Source organism: Lampetra planeri, chromosome 2 (genome assembly GCF_965212315.1).
Source record: "Lampetra planeri chromosome 2, kcLamPlan1.2.h2, whole genome shotgun sequence".
Taxonomy (NCBI): domain Eukaryota; kingdom Metazoa; phylum Chordata; class Hyperoartia; order Petromyzontiformes; family Petromyzontidae; genus Lampetra; species Lampetra planeri.
The window spans coordinates 32,664,603-32,684,811 of record NC_136108.1 but is presented as its reverse complement, the minus strand read 5'-3'; the positions used below and the strand labels follow the sequence as shown (position 1 = coordinate 32,684,811).

Below are 20,209 nucleotides of genomic sequence, written 5' to 3'. Positions count from 1 at the left end.
AGCAAGCCAAAACCCTACGCGAGACAATGGCGAGGAAGACAATGGGGGAGGGAGGGAAAGAGAGAGAGAGACAATGGAGCTCTCGCTTGGCCGCATCGGAATGTTGAATGCTCCACTCGGGTTCAAGGGGGTGATCCGTTTATAGATACCCCATTAAAATGAAATTAAGTCGACGCGATGTCTGGCTCAAATGAGCACTGAGGCCATTCTCGCCTCGCGGTTTACAGACCAGAGCAAGTGGTGGAAATTCCACATGCCCATGGCAGAGGCAAGACCGACCAAAGGACAAACGCTGTTGACTTCTCCAGAAAGTGGTACCAATTGTATCGACCTCGGAGGAATGGTGGGCTGAGTCACCCCCCCCCCTACCCACACCCCCACCCCCTGCCACCCAACCGGTATTTTAAACTCGCAACCAGCTGCTGATTGCGAGCCACCCGGCCACCAAAAATAGTCTTGAGAAATTGTGGATACAACAATAATTTACTGCAATCCAAAGCCCCAGCGGATATCATTGAAATACATTTGCAGCGCTGCGACTTCACCTTCACCCAGGTGACATTTCTACGACGCAACCTCTCGGAGGCCGTTTCACGGCACAAGGTGGTGCACTGCTTTTAATGAGAGGACTACGAATGTGCTCGCGTAGCGCGAGTCGCGGGTGAGAGAGAGAGAGGGGAGGAGGTATAGGTTAAGGAGCAGCCCCGCAATTGCTTGTTGAAGCGACTGCTGGCAGAAGGACCTCCACCAGATGGGGGGATCCAAAGAGGCCCTCTAGAAGGCAGAGGTCGCAATCGGGTACCCGATACCCGTACCCTACCCGATACCCGGCTACCCGTTTGCGACCCTGGTGCGGCCGGGTACGGGTTAGGAATCAAAACCCGTTTGCGACCTCTGCTAGAGGGGTATTCAGCCCGGCTCTTGCACGCTGGCAAGTACGTCTTGAAATAAATGAGAGGACAGTACCCACATTTCACCCACACGCAAGGTACCGATCGATGTAACTGTGTGTGTGTGTATCCCATTCGCACTGCTGGGTTGGGTTTGGGGTGAACAGAGGCGGTGATGAGCCGGGAGGATTTAAGGAGCTCGCAACAACCATCATTCATTGATTCAACTGCTGTGCCGTGCGCTCGAATCTCACCGGCGAGCCTCTGTATCGCAAGCCTCGTGTTGACAACCATTCCACCAACTGTGGCAGCTTCCCAATGAGGGAGAGAGGGAGAGAGAGGAGGTGGTGGTGGTGACGCCACTGAATATAGGACAAAGACGCGATGGCAGGAGTGAGGCATGGGGTGATCGCATCACCGCGATGCTGCTGCTGATGACGATATTGATTCGCTCCACCAGGCCCCCTTCTTGGAGAGTTGGACATCACATCATCACAAAGGTCCCCCATGTAGCCTCAACAGACTGTCGGGGTAAGTGCTGTTAGCGAGCACCTATAAAGGCCGGTAAGGCACACGACGGGGGGATGGGTCGACTGCCTCTCTCTCCCCAGTGGCGATGTTTACACACCGCATCGGGTACTCATTTGAGGCCGAGTCGACCTAGGTGGGGGGCCCAGGACCTGTTCAAGACAATCGCCACTGGTGGTGTCGGTGTCCGTGAGCGGCACCGTGGCCGGGTTCTCTAACGCAGCGTGCTAACCGCTGCGCCACCGCTCCGCACGCACACGGCATCCTCATACAACGTGGCACACGCTTCACGCGCCCGGTGGCACGCGCGGCACGCTGGGCAGTCGGACGCAACGTGGAACGCTCCGTCTCCGCGTGGCGCATCAACGCGAGCACGATTCGTGGAGTGGCGGCGTGAACAAGTCACCCCCGGACATTGCAGTCACCCTAGGTAATCGATCCAGTCACCCGATCACACCCGAGTCACACAGATGTCTCAACTCAGCCATACCCGTCCATCCTGGTGACCCGGTCACCTTAGTTCAACCAGCTATCGCAGTGAGCCAGTCACCCACGTTTGTGTCACCCACACGCCATGGTCACCCAGTCATCCCACTCACTCGAGTCACCGATCTATTTCGCCCAGCCACTCGGCTATATCAGTCACCATCTCGAAGTCACCCAGACGTTTGAGTCACCCCGTCATCCCAGTCACGCCGAGGCACCCAGCTATGTCACCCAGCCATCAGTCATCATCGTCCCCATCATCCAAACTAAGCCGCTCACGTCACCCAGCTATCTCACCCAGCCATCACAGTCACCCAGGATGAATCTTAGTCACGCTCTCAATCCAGTTACCACCACTCCAGCCACCTCGCCATGCCATAGTGATCCTAAGTCATTCAGCGATCCGAGTATGGCCAGGACATCCCGAGTCACCCCGAGGTAACCAGGCCTCATCACCCACTCACCAATTCATCAACCCATTCACTCATCCATTAATCTACCCACCCACTCACTTACCCACCCACTTATCCATTCACCAACCCACTCACTCATCCATTCATCTAGCCATTTACCGACCCACTCACTCACCCATACATCCACCCACTCACCAACTCATCCATTCATCCACCCACTCCCTCACCCGCACACTCACCCACTTATCCATTCATCTAGCCACTCACCGACCCACTCACTCACCCATACATCCACCCACTCACCAACTCATCCATTCATCCACCCACTCCCTCACCCACTCACTCACCAGCTGCACGGCGCACACGAACAGCAGAGAACAGCGACCGCTGCACCTCGCCATGATCTCTCCTCCTCCCTCCTCGTTCACTCTCCTCGTTCTCTCTCCCGGCACCGCTGAGATTCTCTCCTCCTCCTCCTCCTCCACTTCTCCCTCGTGCTCGTCGTCGTTGTTTGTCGTGAATGTTGACGAGGACGCTGTTGTTATTGTTGTTATTGATCCCCTGATTCCGGGTTTAACCGCGGATCGCTCAGCCGAGACAGCGACGCGGGCATCTTGGTGCAGTGGGTGCCTCCATCCAGCAGCGACGCGACCCGGCCCACGGGCCGCGCATCGCCGAGACGCGCGAGACCCGCCTCCTCCTCCGCCTCCTCCTCCGCCTCGCCTCCCACCCATCCTCCCACACCCTCCCCCACCCCCTACCTCCCTCCCAACCCTACCAACCACCCCTACCGCCCACCAATCTTTCCGTCCCTACCAACCACCCCTACCGCCCACCAATCTTTCCGTCCCTACCAACCACCCCATCCTCCCATCCTTACCAACCACCCATCCTCCCACCCATCGTCCCATCCCTGCCTCCCACCCACCCACCCCTACCGCCCACCCACCCCTACCGCCCACCAACATCTCCTTCCCTACCAACCACCCATCCTCCCATCCCCACTAACCACCCCCTGCTTTCCCACCCAGCACCGTTTCTCTCCCCCTCCCTTCCTTCCCACCCTATCGGGTCTCCCTTCCTCCCACCCAGCCTCCTCTCGTCTCCTCATACTCTGCCTCCCACCCAGCCCTTCCTCCCACCCAGCGCGACTGGTCTCCCTCCCAGCCTCCCACTCAACCCCCTCTCCCTTCATACCACCCGTCAGTTCCCCGCATCTCCTCACGCTGCCTCCACACCCCCGTCTCCCATTACCGCATTCCCCTCACCTCCCCTCCCGCCTTAGGCGAGACGCGTGGTGGTGGTGGTGATGGTGATGAGCGTGATGGTGATGAGCGTGATGGTGGTGATGATGGTGAGCGTGATGGTGATGAGCGTGATGGTGGTGATGATGAGCGTGATTGGTGAAGGGGAACGTATTGAGATGTAAATTAGTATGACAATTATGACGTCTTTCGAGAAATGTGAATAATGATAACGAAAATGGTTAAATGTGTTAACTATGAATGACAATTATAGTAATGAACGATATCAAAATATATATAGTTATTAACGATGGTGATAATTCTGGATGAAATATGAATAATGATGATCGATGAAATAAATACTTTTAATGGATGATGATGGCGTGCCCATTAAGATCTGAATTATGGGACGGTGCTGTGAATGACGATGACGATGATTGATCGATTAAGTGAATATTAACGACGCATGATCATGGAATGAATAATGGAAATATCTGCATCGTTCACACTGACACAGCCACACCGACACAATGTGGAAGTGCCGTCACCACAGCGCTTGTGCCAGGCTAGGTGCACTTTGAAACTTTGACGTGAAGTGATCGAAGGCTCGCTAGCAGGTGACGGAACCCAGGAGTTATGGGTTGACCGATGTGCCAGGCTAGGTCCAGAGGAGGTCACGAGACAGATCCGAATGTTATGGGTTGACCGCCTCAGATGATTGACAGACGCACCTGTGTTTACCACTGTGCAATCTGGCTGTTTTATACGCCCGGCGCTCCGCTCGTTGTTGTGAGCATCGCTCCTCCACCCGCCGTCGTTGCATCGGCGCAGTCTTCCACGACCCTCCTCTAGAAAGGCCGATCTTGATGCCAGTCGTCAGCAAATCCACACATCTCCAGTTCCGAATTGTACCCCCATCAACTCGTCGTCTCTCTATGCCGTGCCTCTATCAGTCTACCCGATCAAATACAACTCTTGGGCGCTTGCCCCAATAGTCTGAACAGCTACAGCAAATATGCGCACAAATCCGCTTCCAAACACAACGTGCGTTTGTGGCCCATCGACATATTTGACTCTGCATACCGAATGTTAACCGGGCGGCATTCGTAACCCCAAGTAGGCGAACTCTGGACCGGTTTCGACCTTCTGGTGTCTCATCAGCGGAGTTGTGGCTCGGCAAACAAAAACACGCCGCTGGGTTGACTGCTGCTGTTTGGCAAGAGCACCCCGTGTGAAATAAAGGACCACCATTTACGAAAAGTATTTTCGAGGTATCTATGGCCTGGAAGAGGATATTGATTCTAAAAAAACATATATACCAATATAGGCTGTACCCTTTCTGTATTAAAACAGGTGTTAAGATATTCTTGGTTCTTTCGGTAAAGTCACGAAGAAAGGAAATAATAAAATAATACAAATATAAAACAATAAAAATTCTCACGACGTTTCGACTGCAACACAAGCAATCATCATCAGGTGTGAAATCCACAACAATAAATTTAGAAAAAAGTGGCGATTTTTCCTGAAAACAGGAAAACCCGCCACTTATTTCAGTCGAAACGTCGTGAGAATTTTTATTGTTTTATAATTGTATTATTTTATTATTTCCCTTCTACGTGACTTTACCGAAAGAACCAAGAATATGAATCCCTGCAGTCACGAAAGCTTTAAATCAAAATGTAGGTGTTAAGATGTTCAAACACCGAATAGATGCCTATTAGAAGGCATCAAGTCTGCATTCACCACACACTATTGTAGAAGAACACTAAAAAAAACACATGCCCTAATAATCTATGGGCATTGTCTTTGAAATTGATTGGCCTACACCAGAGACGCGGCCTTCTTTATGGCCTTGCCACTGTTCGCCTGTTGGCGTTCTCTGCTCTGACACTAGCGAGACGAGGCTAAAAGACGGCTGCCGTCTCTTGTGCAGGCCAATCAGTTCCAACGACAGTGCATTTGCAATTATCAGAGCATGTTTGTTTGCATGTGTTGCTACAAGAGTGCGTGGCGAATGCAGACTTGATGCCATTTAATAGGCACCTATTTGGTGTTTGAACATCTTAACACGACTCCTGTTGTATTGCCAGGCGGAGGTAAAAGCCTTTTCTTAAAAACATTGTTCATCATTTTGATACTGGCAATAAGGTCCCATAGGCAAGAAGGGCACTTTGTGTGTGGACGCACGGAACGCCTCGCGCGCCACCTGCTGGTGATGTCGGGGCAGTGCTCGCGCTGTGAATCGTAGAGGCAAAGATACCCCCTTCACCCCCCCGGTATATGGCCTTGACACAATATTGGGGCAAGTGCTGTTCGCGAGGCACCTGTTGAGGGTTGGAATAGTACACGAGGTCGGTGGTGTTGGTGTGGCCATCACCACGTCCGGCCGCCTTTGTGTCTCCAGTGGCGATGTCTTTGACATATCGCCATCAGGTACTCATTTGAGGCTGAGTCGACCCAGGGGAAGCCCAGATAATGGTCATTGGTGTCATTTGAGGCTGAGTCGACCTAGGGGAAGCCTAGATAATGGCCACTGGTGTCATTTGAGGCTGAGTCGACCTAGGGGAAGCCCAGATAATGGCCACTGATGTCATTTGAGGCTGAGTCAACCCAGGGGAAGCCCAGATAATGGCCACTGGTGTAATTTGAGGCTGAGTCGACCTAGGGGAAGCCCAGATAATGGCCACTGGTGTCGGCCGTGGGCGGGAATCGAGTGCCCGCCGGGTAGGTAGCGCAGTGCGCTAACCACTGCGCCACTGCTCCCAGAACTATAAACACGAGGCAAAGATCCCCCGTGTAGCTCACCCAGGCTGTGAGGGCAAGTGCTGTTAGCGAGCACCCAATGAAGGCGGGGAAGGCGCACCTCATGGGCGAGGTGGTGTGGCCACCACCGATGCCACATTTGTCTCCCCGGCGCCGATGTTGCTGGCACACTGCACCTGATAGTTAAGGCTGAGTCGACCTGATTATACTAAAAAACAAAAATCCCCCTATAGCCTTAACAGACTGCGGGGGCAAGTGCTGTTAGCGAATAGCAGCTATGAAGGCGGGCAGGGCGCACTTGAGGGTGGTGTGGTCAACATCACGCCCGGCCGCCTTTGTCTCCCCAGCGCTGATGTTGCTTACAACCCGCACAAGGTGTAAACGTTTAAGCCCGAGCCGACCTGACTGTATATACACAAAGCACACACACGTGTGTGTGTGCTTTGTGTGTATACACGTGTGTGTGTGCGTTGTGTGTGTATGCACGTGTGTGTGCTGTGTGTGTGTGATACACGTGTGTGTATACACGTGTGTGTGTGCACTGTGTATACACGTGTGCGTGTGCACTGTGTATACACGTGTGTGTGTGTGCGCTGTGTGTATACACGTGTGTGTGTGTATACACGTGTGTGTGTGTGTGTGCACTGTGTATACACGTGTGTGTGTGCGCTGTGTGTATACACGTGTGTGTGTGTGTATACACGTGTGTGTGCACTGTGTGTAGACACGTGTGTGCACTGTGTGTATACACGTGTGTGTGTGTATACACGTGTGTGTGTGTGCGCTGTGTATACACGTGTGTGTGTGTGCGCTGTGTGTATACACGTGTGTGTGTGTGCACTGTGTGTATACACGTGTGTGTGTGTGTGCGCTGTGTGTATACACGTGTGTGTGTGTGTGCTGTGTGTGTGTGCTATATATACCCGGTGCAGAACGGGCACTGTGCGTGCCCCTGTGGGGGGTCCCCCCCACCACCCAGGGGGCAGCACGGACCCCGTCTCGGGGCTCCGGCTGCTGCTGCTGCTGCCCGGGTGTCGGGTTCCTTCTGGGGGCTATTCCTGGCGCGGGGAGCAAACGTTGCGGAGGACGGTGGAGGGGTGACAGTCGCCTCCACCTCTCGCCGACCTCTCTCCTCCACCCCGCATCCACCTCCACGGCCACTCCACCAAACCTCTCCCTCCCCCCACTCCCAACTCCTCCGGCAGTCTCCCCCAAGGCCACCCCTCTCTCTTCTCCGCGCTCCCCGTCTCTCATCTCTCTCTGGCCGCAACGCTCTCCCGACTCGCGCTCTCCCCCCCCACCACTCCCTCCCCATCGTTATCTCGCCGTCTCTGTTCGGCGCTCTCTCGTTTTAACTCGCCCGACTCTCCCCTCCGCTCTCCCCGTCATTCCCGGTGTTTATCCGACTCGCTCTCTCTTTTCCCGGGGCTGTGCCCTCTCACTTCACGCTCCCCTCGTTCTCTCTCTCCCAGCCTTCCCGATTTATGCACTCTGCTCTCCCTCCGCGCACTCTCCCCCTCCTCTCCTCACTACTCTCGCCTCTCTCTCTCTCTTTTACAAGTGCTGCCACCGCCCCCCCCCCGCCGCCTCTCACTCCACGCTCCATTCGTTCTCTCTCCCAAGGTTGTCGCCGTCGCTCGCTCGCTCTCTCTCTGCGCTCTCAAAGACTGCGCTTTCTCTCTCTCTCTCCGCTCTCTCTCTACGCTCTCTCCTCTCTCCGCTACCGAAGACGTCTTCCCAGGGAGCGATCCTGCGCCCCGGCCCCATGACGGACCCATCCCGCGGTGAAGGTGCGATCATCCCGCGGGGGAAGGGGGGGGAAGACCCACACTGTCGGCTTACCCACAACACACACACACTCGCACCACCCAGGGCCGGTAAAGTGGCGCGGTACCGTGGAGCAAGCGGTGCATTGCGGCAACGTGAAAACATTGGTGCAAACGAGGTTCATCCATCCTGGGCGATGTCGATAAGGGTGTAGTGTCCGTTGCTGGACTACTTTCCGAGCGAATGGGGGAGCGTGCTGGCATGAGTCTGCCTACTCGAATATGTAACGTTCGTTTTACGGCCCTTGCTACGAAATTCTCACCAAGTGTCTCTCTCCCTCTCTCGTATTAACCCTCATTGAATGAATCCCTAAGACGCGCCGCGATGCCCCGTCGTTGTGTCCAAGGCCGAGCGAATTTCTTGCGCCAGGTTCGCACCACCAACTCGGCAGCTAAATCATTCCGCTGAGAACGTTGCACGCAAACCAAGCTCACTCATTCCATGGGCGATAATTCAAAGAAAAACCACGAGGCGGTGGGCGAGTAACGGTCGAGCGGGCGAACGCAATCGAGCCCAGCCGCCGCCCTGGCTAACACGGGCGGGTGTTGTTGACTCGACACGCCTGCCGAGCCGTCTGCACTGGATGATTAGGCCGTGACGTTATTCGAATAGGGATAGGCCAAGCTTACCGGTGTCACGGTCCAAATGTATGCAAGGTTGAAACAATTGCCGGCACATCTCTAAAGTAAGTACACTTGTTTTTGTTACGCGTAACATCGTCCCCGCCCCCACCGGCAGATCGCACTCGTCTGTGTAACACAGTGCATGTCATATTTGTTATAGCCTTGCGCTGTAAGAAGTGTACAGTAGAACCTCGGAGATCGAACGCACCAGAACTCGAACAAATCGGTGTTCGATCGATATTTCCAAACATTTTTTGCCCCGGAAACCGAACGAAATTTGGAGGTCGAACGGGCAATCGAGACTTGAAAGAACCTGTACGGCTGAGACGCGTATGGGCAGCGTGCATGACGCTTGCCCAGATAAAGGTTTTACCATGTGAGAGGCTCAGTTAACACGTAGCTCTCTCACCCAGTGCAGTTACCCGCAAAACATCGTTCCTTAACTTTTATAACACTACCACCTCCTCCTCACCACCTTCCAATCAAGCCATCAACTCTCCTTACTACAGGTAAAGTGAAGTTCAATGTTAATTTATTTCATTTATTCCATATATTTATTCATTTATTCCATTTATTTATTGTGTTTCTTGTTTTTTGTATGCTTTTATGCAATTACTGTACACTTCGTGTAAAAATGCTTTATAATGAGAGATGTCTTGTGTCTGGAACCAATTAATGTCATTCACAGTAATTCGTATGGGGAAAATTAATTCGGTGTTCGAACAAATCGGTGTTCGAATGGCCTTCTGGAACGAATTAAGTTCGATCTCCGGGGTACCACTGTAATTCCATTGTTGCGTTTTGACAATGCAGTACGTTCTTCAGGAGCTAAATGTTAATGTCGAGTTCTGCTGAGCGCGACGAGAGGGCTTCGGGAAAGAGCGAGTTCGCGTAATTGTGCTGCTCCTCCTCTGTTGAAGAAGCGCAGACTTTAATGGCTCAATTTTCTGCAAGAGTTTCCACAAGTTTCAGTTGCATGGCCACAGTCGCACTACGACTGTGGCTTGTCCATAATTTGAGTTGCATGGTTTGTCCACAATGTCAGTTGCATGGTTTGTCCACAATGTCAGTTGCATGGCTTGTCCGTAATTTTCCATTCACAAAGTATGTGTGCGCATCAGCCTGTTGATGTTATCGTGCGGTTTAATGGTTTAATAGTTGTGCCAACCGGTGTCTTCGAGGAATGTAAAATTCAGGAGATGCAAAGTTTGCGTCTCGGAACGAGGCGTTTATTACGGGCCCACGAATGGCCTGCTGGGTAGCTTGTGCCTTTTTCTCACAAGTGTTGCACACTCGAAATTAAGGACGTGGGCAGGTGCTTCAAATCGAGAGCAAACACATGTATTGTGGTTAATCTGTAAGATGCAACAGCACGTGTGTCACACAGCAATTTTCCAACCGAGTGCCATTAACCATGTGACTTAGTGTACACGTCCGGTTAATCAATAACAGTTTTCTCTTAAACCCAATTCTACTACTGATAACCCATCTTTGTCTTTGACAATAACATTTGCACTTCACTATTCGAATATTACTTTAATCCTAAGCTGTATGTCTATCTATACCATCGACATATCTGTATCTTACACCCATTACCTGTACTGCATGTGTACAATATACGTACTGTACGTGTCACCATTGTATCACTTACGACTATGCATGTGTTCCATTTTCAATAACATTGCAAGTAGTCATACTCTGGGTGTATGGGCATGGTTATAGACTAAACAGTATTAGGATTAGTGAATTAAGAATCACAAGTATGAACTACAGTACGTCATCCTTTACAATGCACAGTGCTAAAACCCCTCCAATTTAAGATATCACAAACTAACAATTCAAAGCCAAGCTTGAAGTCTAGAACAAGTCTAGAACATTTCTGTAACGATCAAAAACAACCTTTGGGTCCTTTACCTGTAAGATGCAACAACAGCACGTGTGTCACACACAGACATTTTCCAATCGAGTCGCCATTAACCACGTGACCGGTGTACACGTCCGGTTAATAAATAACCCTGCCAGCCCCCCTACAGGCCCAACTCAGTCATCACATGCTGCTGTACACAGGTGCATTGATGCACTGCACAGCACATCAGGACATTCACTGAACCACACTTTACTCCCTTGCTGCACAAGGAAATAGTTAAAAGAGTGGTCCATTTCTCATGTGCCACACAAGAACAAATCTTCCCGCAATGCAATGCGGGGGAACAGATATATGGGAAGGAGGAGGCGTGTTGCCTGCGCATGTGTTTTGTGTAATTGAACGCGGCGTGTGTCGAACGCAGTGGTTCTTAACCCGGAGTGCCCGTACCCCCGAGGGATGCCATCTGCCCTTTCTAGGGGTGCGAGACACGGTTGATTTTATTATTATTAAATAATCGAAAGACAAATTAAGCACGGGCACGACAGCTACTTTGTCTAATCAAACTCTACGTATTTATGAACATTATATTTACCAAAACATTACGATTGAGAGCCAAAGCGGTGCAAGGCTGCAGTAAAGGTTAAGAACCGTCTAACGCATCTCTCCGTCTTCACTACCACATCCCCTTATACCTGTGCGTGTGTGTGTGTGATTGGGGTGGGAGGGGGATATCAGGAGCTGGTGCCGTGGCGGACGGGCACGGCACCGCGGGGGTGGACACCTCTGGTGGACGCAAGGTCGTGCGCAGGGTCGTGCGCAGGGTGGTGGAGACCTCTCCGCTGCTGCACTCCCCCTCCACCTGGATGCTCGCGTTCGCTCTGCTCCTCACCTGGGGGGCCGTCGCCGTCGTCATGTTCGACGTCGTGGACCTGAAAGTGTACCTGGGTACTACCCGTGCACTGCCACTCACCGGCTGGGGGCCACCTGGGCACTAATGTAGCACTACCACTCACCACTAGCTGGGTACCCACCTGGGTATTAGCACTGCACTACCAATCGTTAACCTGAGTCGTACCTGGGTCCTAATATAGCACTACCGGTCACTAGCTAGGAACCACGTGGGTAGCTACCGCGGCAATACCAGTCACTAACTGGATCCAACCTGGGTTCTATGATAGCACTACCAGTCACTAGCTGGGTCCACGCTGGGTACTACCGCAGCACTACCAGTCGCTAACCTGGCTGCCACGTGGATACTACTACGAGAGCACTACCTGGGCAGTTACTACATTCAGTCTTGATTTGAAGCTTTCGTGACTGCAGGAATCAATTCTCTTTGGTTCTTTCGGTAAAGTCACGTAGGTAGAAATAAAATAAAAACAAATCACGACGTTTCGATCGCAACACAAGCGGTCGTCATGATTTGTTTTTATTTTACGTCTAACTACGTGACTTTACCGAAAGAACCAAAGAGTACTACCTACAGCTTCACCTCTACACCTGGATAAAACTGGTACCTAACCGTGCTGTCACACATCGCGGTGATGGCGAGGACACTGGGGATAGGGGTGGCGTTGTGACGCTGGTCGTGATGTGGGTGGTGACGGGAGGAGGCGGTGATGACGTTGGTGGCACTGCAACTAAAGTGGTGAAGGTGGTAAATGAAGGTGGTGATAGTGGAGGTGGTGATGGAGTTGGTGGTATCGTTCGTGCTCGTGGAGATGGTGACAGTGCTGGTGGTGATAGATGACCATTACTTGTCCTTGTTTCAGGTGTGTGTGTGTGTGTCATCATATGGCGGTAGATCCTTTATCAATAACCAGGTCATAACGCAATGAACAGGGCACTGCACTGTGAACCCGGCGACCCAAGTTCCATTCCAGGCCACAGTTAACATCAGTGGCCCCCAGCTCACCAACCCTCACGAACCAACGCGGTAAAGCATCGTCAGACGACTCCGACACGGTGGTGCCAACCCCGTGACAAACCGAACGGACTCTCTGGGATGATGACATGATCCAGATTTAGCAGTGATCCCAGGTTTGTACTTAAGGGTCCCCGTATCAGTTGACTATGTTTATCATTTGGTCAGTTGCCTGAGTGGAACGATAGAAGGTTTACGTATTAAGAATCCTGAGTTGGGTTACGGTAGTGGCGCACGCCTATAATCCAGCTCTGCGGGAGCAGTGAGGTTTGGTGTATCGCCGAACGAATGTTGCTAAACCCTGGCTTTCCAGGAGAAGGCGGTACAGCAACGTACAGGCGAATCCTCCATCCGTCCCTTGTGTGTGGGATAGAGTGTTGCCCCCTCGCACGCGTGGGTTTTCGCCATTGCTCCAGTTCCCTCCCACGTGTATAAACACTCATTCATTGAATGAAAACACAGATGAACATCATTGGAACCTCATTTGCCAGTAAAAAATATGATAATTGTTTTTTTACCCTTCTATCTGGCAACAAAACTGACGCCTTTTTTTACAAGGAGTCATGTTTGCATAGACCACAATACCTGCAGTCATAATGCAAACAAAAAAACATAACTCTGATAATGTGCACTGTCCTTGGCGTCATCTGATCCAACCCATGTGAGACTAGGCTCTAAGGAAAGCTGTCTCGGGTGTGGACCAATCAACTCCAAGGACAGTGCATATATTATCAGAGTTATGTTTTTTGTTTTCATTATGATTGCAGGTATTGTGGTCTATGCAAACATGACTCCTTGTAAAAAAAGGTGTCAGTTTTGTTGCCAGATAGAAGGGTAAAAAAACAATTATCACAGATGAACATATAGAGGACTGCAATGGCTTGGATAATTGTTGGTAGCGCCGGCTCTCCGCATGGCTGCCTGCCTTCCCGCTCGTCTGTGCTTCCTCCTGGAGCCTTTGAGTCGTCATCTCTCCTCGAGAGCGAGTGGACTAATACTTTGCAGCGGCGGCGGCAAATTCGGGTCACAAGTTGAAATAATTACGAGTCAAATTGTCCACTGGTGACAGCTCCATTAAGCGACGTCTCACAAATGCGAGGTTCGTTTGAAGAGGTTTTTTTTTCGCTTTAAGGATTTGGTAACGCCGCCCCCACATCCGATATCGTCTGGGGAGGTCTTCACCCAGCAGTGGATTGACCAAAGGGGTTGTACATTATTGTTATTTATTTAATCGCTCGCTGAGTCGGAAGTCGTTTTTTTAAATTTTGTTTCGTGGAATATCTGGAGAAAATGAGCGGTGGATTCCAGTTTTGACTTCGCTGAGTAGGAAGTCTAGATTTGAAGCTTTCGTGACTGCAAGGATTTATACATTTTAATAGAAATAGATGTATTATTTTATTTCTATTATTTCTATAATTTTTTTACCTACGTGACTTTACCGAAAAACCTAAGAGTATGAGTAGGAAGTCGTTTTTTTTAATTTTGTTCCGTGGCATATCTGGAGTAAATTAGCGGTGGATTCCAGTTTTGACTTTGCAATCAACCACCGGAGGGTAACAAGCCGCATCATTAGACATCCCGAAAATAGCCACTCGGTGTGGGGCGTCTCAGCCAGTCCAGGCCAGCGTGGTCAGTCACTGTCACCTGCTGCTGGCGATGACGACCACGATGATGAGCGAATACAGATCAAGTGAGCGAGGTTGTGATCGGCACCCTGGTGTCTAAGTCACGTGCTTTTCTTGACCAAGTGTCCTCTTTTTAATCGCTTTGAAAGCCAGTGCGACGAACAAACACGTTGAAAAAAGAAGCCCCAATTGGATGGGTGCGATTGTGAACGCGTCCTGCTAAAACACGCTTATCCCACTCTCGAACAGAATGAAAGTGCACGCATCCTCCTCTAAATCTCATCGAATTATTGCAATTTTGGGACGCGGCTAATGAAGCCCACGGTTGGAGTACGCCGCACTGTGAACGCACGTTCCGATCCAATCGCAGGCGGCTGTAATGGGGACGCGAGCTGGTAAAACAACACGTTCCTGATCAGTAAGTCTGATCCAAGGCCGTAATTATAATATATGTTAGGAGGGGGGACACATCCCCCCCCCAATATTCAAATATGCTCAAAAAGTCCCCTATAAAATAGATATCTGTTGATATGATTGTGGTGATGGTTGTACTTTATTAATCCCTAATCTCTGCCATTACATACAATGAAACAAGAAAAGGTAAAAAAGAAAAAAACAGCAATGGAATACAATGCAGTATTAGACATTATTGTAAAAAAAATCCATCCTATGTGTTAGCAATTTTTTTTACATTTTACGCAGAAAATGGTAGGAAATTCGTTTTCAAAATTAGATTTATTTCTGGGGGGCGACCCCCAGACCGCCTGGAAGATTTCGTCCCCCCCAATGTTGACTCCATGCTACGGCCTTGGTGTGAACATTCGTTACCGCGCACGCGCGCGCGCTAAAATAAGAGTCCAGTCCATCACGAACGCGCCGCGCTAATCCACGCGTTGCTTGCTGGCTCTGCGGAACGACGCCGTTCTAAATGCCGCTTGCTGCGACGCTGGCTCGGCAATATCTGTCGCCGGTGATTGTTGTCCAGGTCGTCGGGGGGCGGCCTCCCCTTGAGACTGCGCTAATCATCTCGCCGGGTTAACGTCACAGCCAACGACGCCAGAGGGAGCGGTGCAAGGGGACCGCGTCTGTTTTGGGACGCTAAGTTATGAAACTTATTTGAATGAAAGCAGGGGGACGTTTTTCGTCGTCGTCGTCATCATCATTGCCATCATCTCAATTTAAAGCTTTCGTGACTGCAGGGATTCGTCTTCTTGGTTCTTTCGGTAAAGTCACGTAGAAGAGAAATAATAAAATAATAAAACATAATAAAATAATTCTCACGACGTTTTATTATTTCCATTCTACGTGACTTTACCGAAAGAACCAAGAAGATTGCCATCATCGTCCACAGCCACGAACAACCTACCCACCGCGGTAGACAAACTCGACACTTTCCACTTTATGGCACGCGTGCATGCCCGCCACACGTTACCCTGAAGATAAAGGGCCAATTGCCCGAAACGTCGACTAATGCACATTTGTTTTTCCTTCTGAGGCCACGGTGCTGTTGGCGAATATTCGTTCGATTTTACTGCGTTGCTTGAGCACCATCGCCAACGCAGCAGCGGCAGCAGCAGCAGCAGCTGTGTACGTGTGTGTGTACGTGTGTATGTAGGTGTGTGTGTACATGTGTGTATGTAGGTGTGTGTGTACGTGTGTGTATGTAGGTGTGTGTGTACGTGCGTGTATGTAGGTGTGTGTGTATACGTGTGTGTACGTGTAAGCGGTAGTGTAGTGGTTAGCACGCTGCGCTACAAACCTGGCGACCCGAGTTCGATTCCCGCTCACGGCCAACACCAGTGACGATTATCTGAACCGGTCCTGGGGCCTCCCCCTAGGTCAGGGGTCTGCAACCTTTAAGACATAAAGAGCCACTTGGACCCGTTTCCGAAGGAAAAAATAAACTGGGAGCCGCAAAACCATTGCAACATTTAAAACAAATGTAACACTGCATATATTGTTTCTTACCTTATTGCTATATACAGGATCGTGCAGTCAGCTGTCAATCTGAATAAAAAAATGACTTTTCACTTAACAATGTAAAATATATTTTTGCAAATTAATAGCTAAATTACCTGGTTAATGGGATTTTTGCTCCTGAACCTCAGTGCACAGTGTCTGCACATCAGGGCTGTAAGACGTCACCTTCATTTTCACACAGGCTTGCAAGCTGTCATCTGTGAGGCGTGATCGATGTTTGTTTTTAATATAGTTCATGTTGGAGAAGACCTGCTCACATACATATGTGGAGCCGAAGATCGACAGGACTCCAAATGCATACTTTTTCATGTTTATATAAGTGTTGGGGATGGCATTCCATGTTTCGAATACAAGTTTGTCCTGTTTGGGAAGGTTTTCAATATCACTCCATTTATGATTCTGAGCCAGAATGGCCTTCTGACGGGCAACATCCTCAAGAGTAGCGGTCAAGCATTTGAACTTGGACACCCATATATCTTTGTCGGCTATATCGGCCAGTTCCATCTCAAGATCAGGTTGACTTACACCTGCAAATGCAGTCATATTCAATAGGGATGGATCGATCGCCAGGGGAGTGACAGGGAAGGATAATGTCGTTTTTTCCTCTCTGAACTCACAGAATCGTTTCCCAAACGAACTTTGCATTGTGGTGATTGCAGACTTGAAATATTCCAAATTTATCGTATCATGACTTTGTTTGAACTCTCTCAAAGAGGGAAAGTGAGACAGTGTACCTCTCTGTAAATCTTTGACAAACACTGTCAACTTGCGCTCGAATGCCAAAACCTCCTCCAGCATGTGCAGGGCTGTGCCTCCTTTCCCCTGAAGGGTTGTATTTAGCGTGTTTAGATGTGGTGTCATGTCTACCATAAAATGTAATTTTTCCAGCCACTCTGGCTGTTCCAGCTCAGCAAAGGTGAGCTCTTTGCTGCCCAGGAAGGTTTTTACTTCTTCCAAACATGTGACAAAGCAACGGCAACGTTATTGCCTGTCACCGGGCGGGCAGTGTGGAGCGGAGCGGCGACCTGTCAGCAGCGGCAACGCCAGAGCAGGTGTCACAGTGCGCCTCCTCCCCTCGCTAGCATCCGCCCCGGAGCCGCGGTCAAGGTTCAAAAGAGCCGCATGCGGCTCCGGAGCCGCAGGTTGCCGACCCCTGCCCTAGGTCGACTTAGACTCAGTCTCAAAACGAGCACCTGGTGCGGTGTGTAAACATCGCCACTGTGGAGACAAAGGCGGTCGGGCGTAGTGCTGGCCAACCCACCATCGTGTGCCGTTCCGGCCTTTAAAGGTGCTCACTGACAGCACTTGCCCCTACGGGCTGTTAAGGCTATAGGGGGGATCTTTGTCTTGTGCGTGCGTGTGAGAGAAAGAGAGAGGGCCCGTGCCACTGGAGTTGCTAGTGATCTGATGAGGATGATGATGATGGGCAAAGTGGGTTCCGTCATTATGATGATGACGCTCGTCTCTCCATCTCCATGATGATGATGGTGAAGCGTGTTTCTTGATTATGATGATGATAATGGAGAGTGAAGCGTGTTTCTTATTGATGATGATGATGGAGCGATGATGATGGTGGAGCGTGTTTCTTGTTGTTGATGATGATGAAGAGTGGAGCGTGTTTCTTATTGATGATGATGGAGAGTGAAGCGTGTTTCTTGATTATGATGATGACGATGATAAACAGTGACGCGTGTTTCTTGATAATGATGATGATGATGAAGAGTGAAGCGTGTTTGTTGATGATGACGAGCGAAGTTGCTTCGCTGCCTCTAGGCCAGGCGCTGGAACCGGACGAGGAGAACGATGGGATGGACGAGGAGGCGGCCTCCCTGAGAGGTGACACCATCGACGCCCACGCAGCACTGGGGCCGAGAATTCGGGGGGGGGGAGGGGGGAAGTGGTGGGGGGAGGGGGGGACACAGGCCACGGTAACATTTCGCCACGGTGGCGAGATGTTAACTACCTCGCCTAGTATGCAGGAGGTCGTGGGTTCGATCCCAATCCAGACACCTGCTATACATTTGTAGTTTGCGTGTCTCTCTCTCTCCCCCGTGGTCGTGTGTATTTTTCTCCGGGTCCTCCGGTTTTTCCCCCTCCACATTTAGAATCAACATTACGCGTTTTGAGTACTTGGCTTCTATAGATGTCCACATGACGATAAGCAACTTCGTTGAGCTATCGTTTGTGATAGCCAGGTCGCTTCTGAAAGAAAAGAAAACAACTGCATAGCTCAGTGAGCCCTTACCTGCTAAAATATAAAATAGTTGTATTTTTTTTATAGTATAGGACTGGGCGTGAGGACGAGAGGCCCCCCAATGTCTCATGGGATGGGTTCGGGTTTGTGGGGTCCCGGTCGGTTCTCGCAACCCGACACGGGCGCGTCTCCCTTGCACGCTCGCCGATCTCCTCCAACTCGGACACGAACAGGCCACACGTGCGATGTTTGTATTTGGAGCTGTGTACATCGCGTGGAAACACACGTGGACGCGTCGACCTTCATTTGGATCGGCGCTCTCTCAGTCACGGCTCATACACACGGCAAAGGCGACAATCACAACAACAGCAGCTGCTGCTGTGTTTCGCCACTAAGTGGTGGTGATGTCACCGCAGCACTTGTGCCAGCCGTCTAGACGCACTCTGAGATGTGCGCACGCACGCGCACATGCACGCGCGCAAAATGGAAAGGTGGCGTAGTGGTTAGCGCACTGCGCTATGAACCCGGTGATCCGAGTTCGATTCCCGCTCAGGGACAACACCGGTGACGATTATATGAACCGGTCCTGGGCCTCCCCTAGGTCGGCTCAGCCTTAAACGAGTACTTGGGGCGGTGTTGCGATTCGGCCGCTTGCAGCTTGCATCGACGATTTGCATTTAACTGTAAAACATTGGTACCTGATGCGACGCGCCGTGGTGGATCGCGGGGGGAACAACGTCCTGAGAAACCCTGACTCCGGATTAAGGGAACCATGGCTGTCGGTAAAAAGCTAAAGGTGCATCCCAGCAACCGCTTGCTCCCGCCACTGCTGCTGGAAGGACCTTCACCAAAAGGTAATTTTTAGGAGCCCCTCCAGCAAGGTGCTTGGCCTTCCCCACCGCACTGGCCCGACGTCTCGGGAGAGATTTGAGTGCCCACACTTTACCCCACCACACACGACCTGCCAATGGTGGTGATCCTATCGATTCTGCTGGGTTGGGCAGTGGCGGTGGTGCTGGTGGCGATAGAGGGGGGGGGGGGGTGGTTTGGGGGTGAATTTGAGAAAACTTCCCCAATTTGTTTCAACCATCTCTGGGCGGGAGAGGGAATCGAACCTGTAAACCTCCGGATCGCAAGCCTCGCGCGCTGACGTTCCGTGGGCACCGCCCTGGCAGCCATCCCCCGCTCTTGTCGGCGAGAGAGCGTTTAGCTTGATGCGTTGTTGTCTTTTTGTCCGCCGGCACGCACAGAGGCCGCCGCGTTCGCCGCCGCCGCCGCCGCCACGGACGAGCACGAGTCGGGGAAGAAGACAAAGAAGACGAAGAAGACGACGAACGCCGCGGCACAGAAAGCGGACGCGGCCAAGGGCACCGGCAAGAAAAACGAGGCAGCGGCGGCGGGGTCAGGGGTCAAGGGCGAAAAACAGGGCAAGGGCGAGGAACTCGACTCGGCGGGCAAGAAGAAGAAGAAGAAGGAGGAGAGCGACAACAACAGGGGCGAGCGGCAAGAGGGCGAGGCGAACGAGCGAACGAAGAGGAGGAGGGGGGGAGGCTGACGCGGCGGCCTCCGTGCGGGGATCGAACCTGAGCGCTCCGGGTGGCGGAAGCCGATTCTGAACCCCTACCCCCGCCACGCACCCATCCCCTCCGATCTCCCCGCCGCCGGTTTCGGGTTGTCACGGACCGACCTCGCGGACGCGTGAACACCGTCGCGTGCGTCCGATCGGTCGGAGGGCCCCGTGACCGCGCGGCTGGCACTGCTGTGTGTGGGGGGGGCGGGGGGTCGGACGGAGCGGCTTTTGCGGATATAAAAGTGCGAGCGAGCCACTCAACGGTTTCTTTTGTT

The 20,209-nt window shown here is 51.5% G+C and overlaps 2 protein-coding genes across 2 annotated transcripts in view; one reads left to right on the top strand and one right to left on the bottom strand.

Annotated features, from left to right (window-relative positions):
- Positions 1–2,806, bottom strand: part of LOC144732205 (sodium/potassium-transporting ATPase subunit beta-1-interacting protein 2-like) — a 49,868-nt gene extending 47,062 nt beyond the window's left edge. The window contains exon 1 of the mRNA XM_078613592.1: positions 2,665–2,806. Coding sequence (XP_078469718.1) covers positions 2,665–2,718 — 54 coding nt within the window. The 5' untranslated portion in view covers positions 2,719–2,806. The remainder of the gene's footprint in view (positions 1–2,664) is intronic.
- Positions 2,807–7,293: 4,487 nt separating this feature from the next.
- Positions 7,294–20,200, top strand: LOC144732201 (uncharacterized). The gene is made up of 4 exons (XM_078613578.1): positions 7,294–8,114; positions 11,377–11,586; positions 17,944–18,006; positions 19,615–20,200. Exons 1-4 carry the CDS (start codon positions 8,090–8,092, stop codon positions 19,917–19,919), a joined length of 603 nt encoding a protein of 200 aa, XP_078469704.1. The 5' UTR covers positions 7,294–8,089; the 3' UTR covers positions 19,920–20,200.
- The last annotated feature ends 9 nt before the right edge of the window (positions 20,201–20,209 follow it).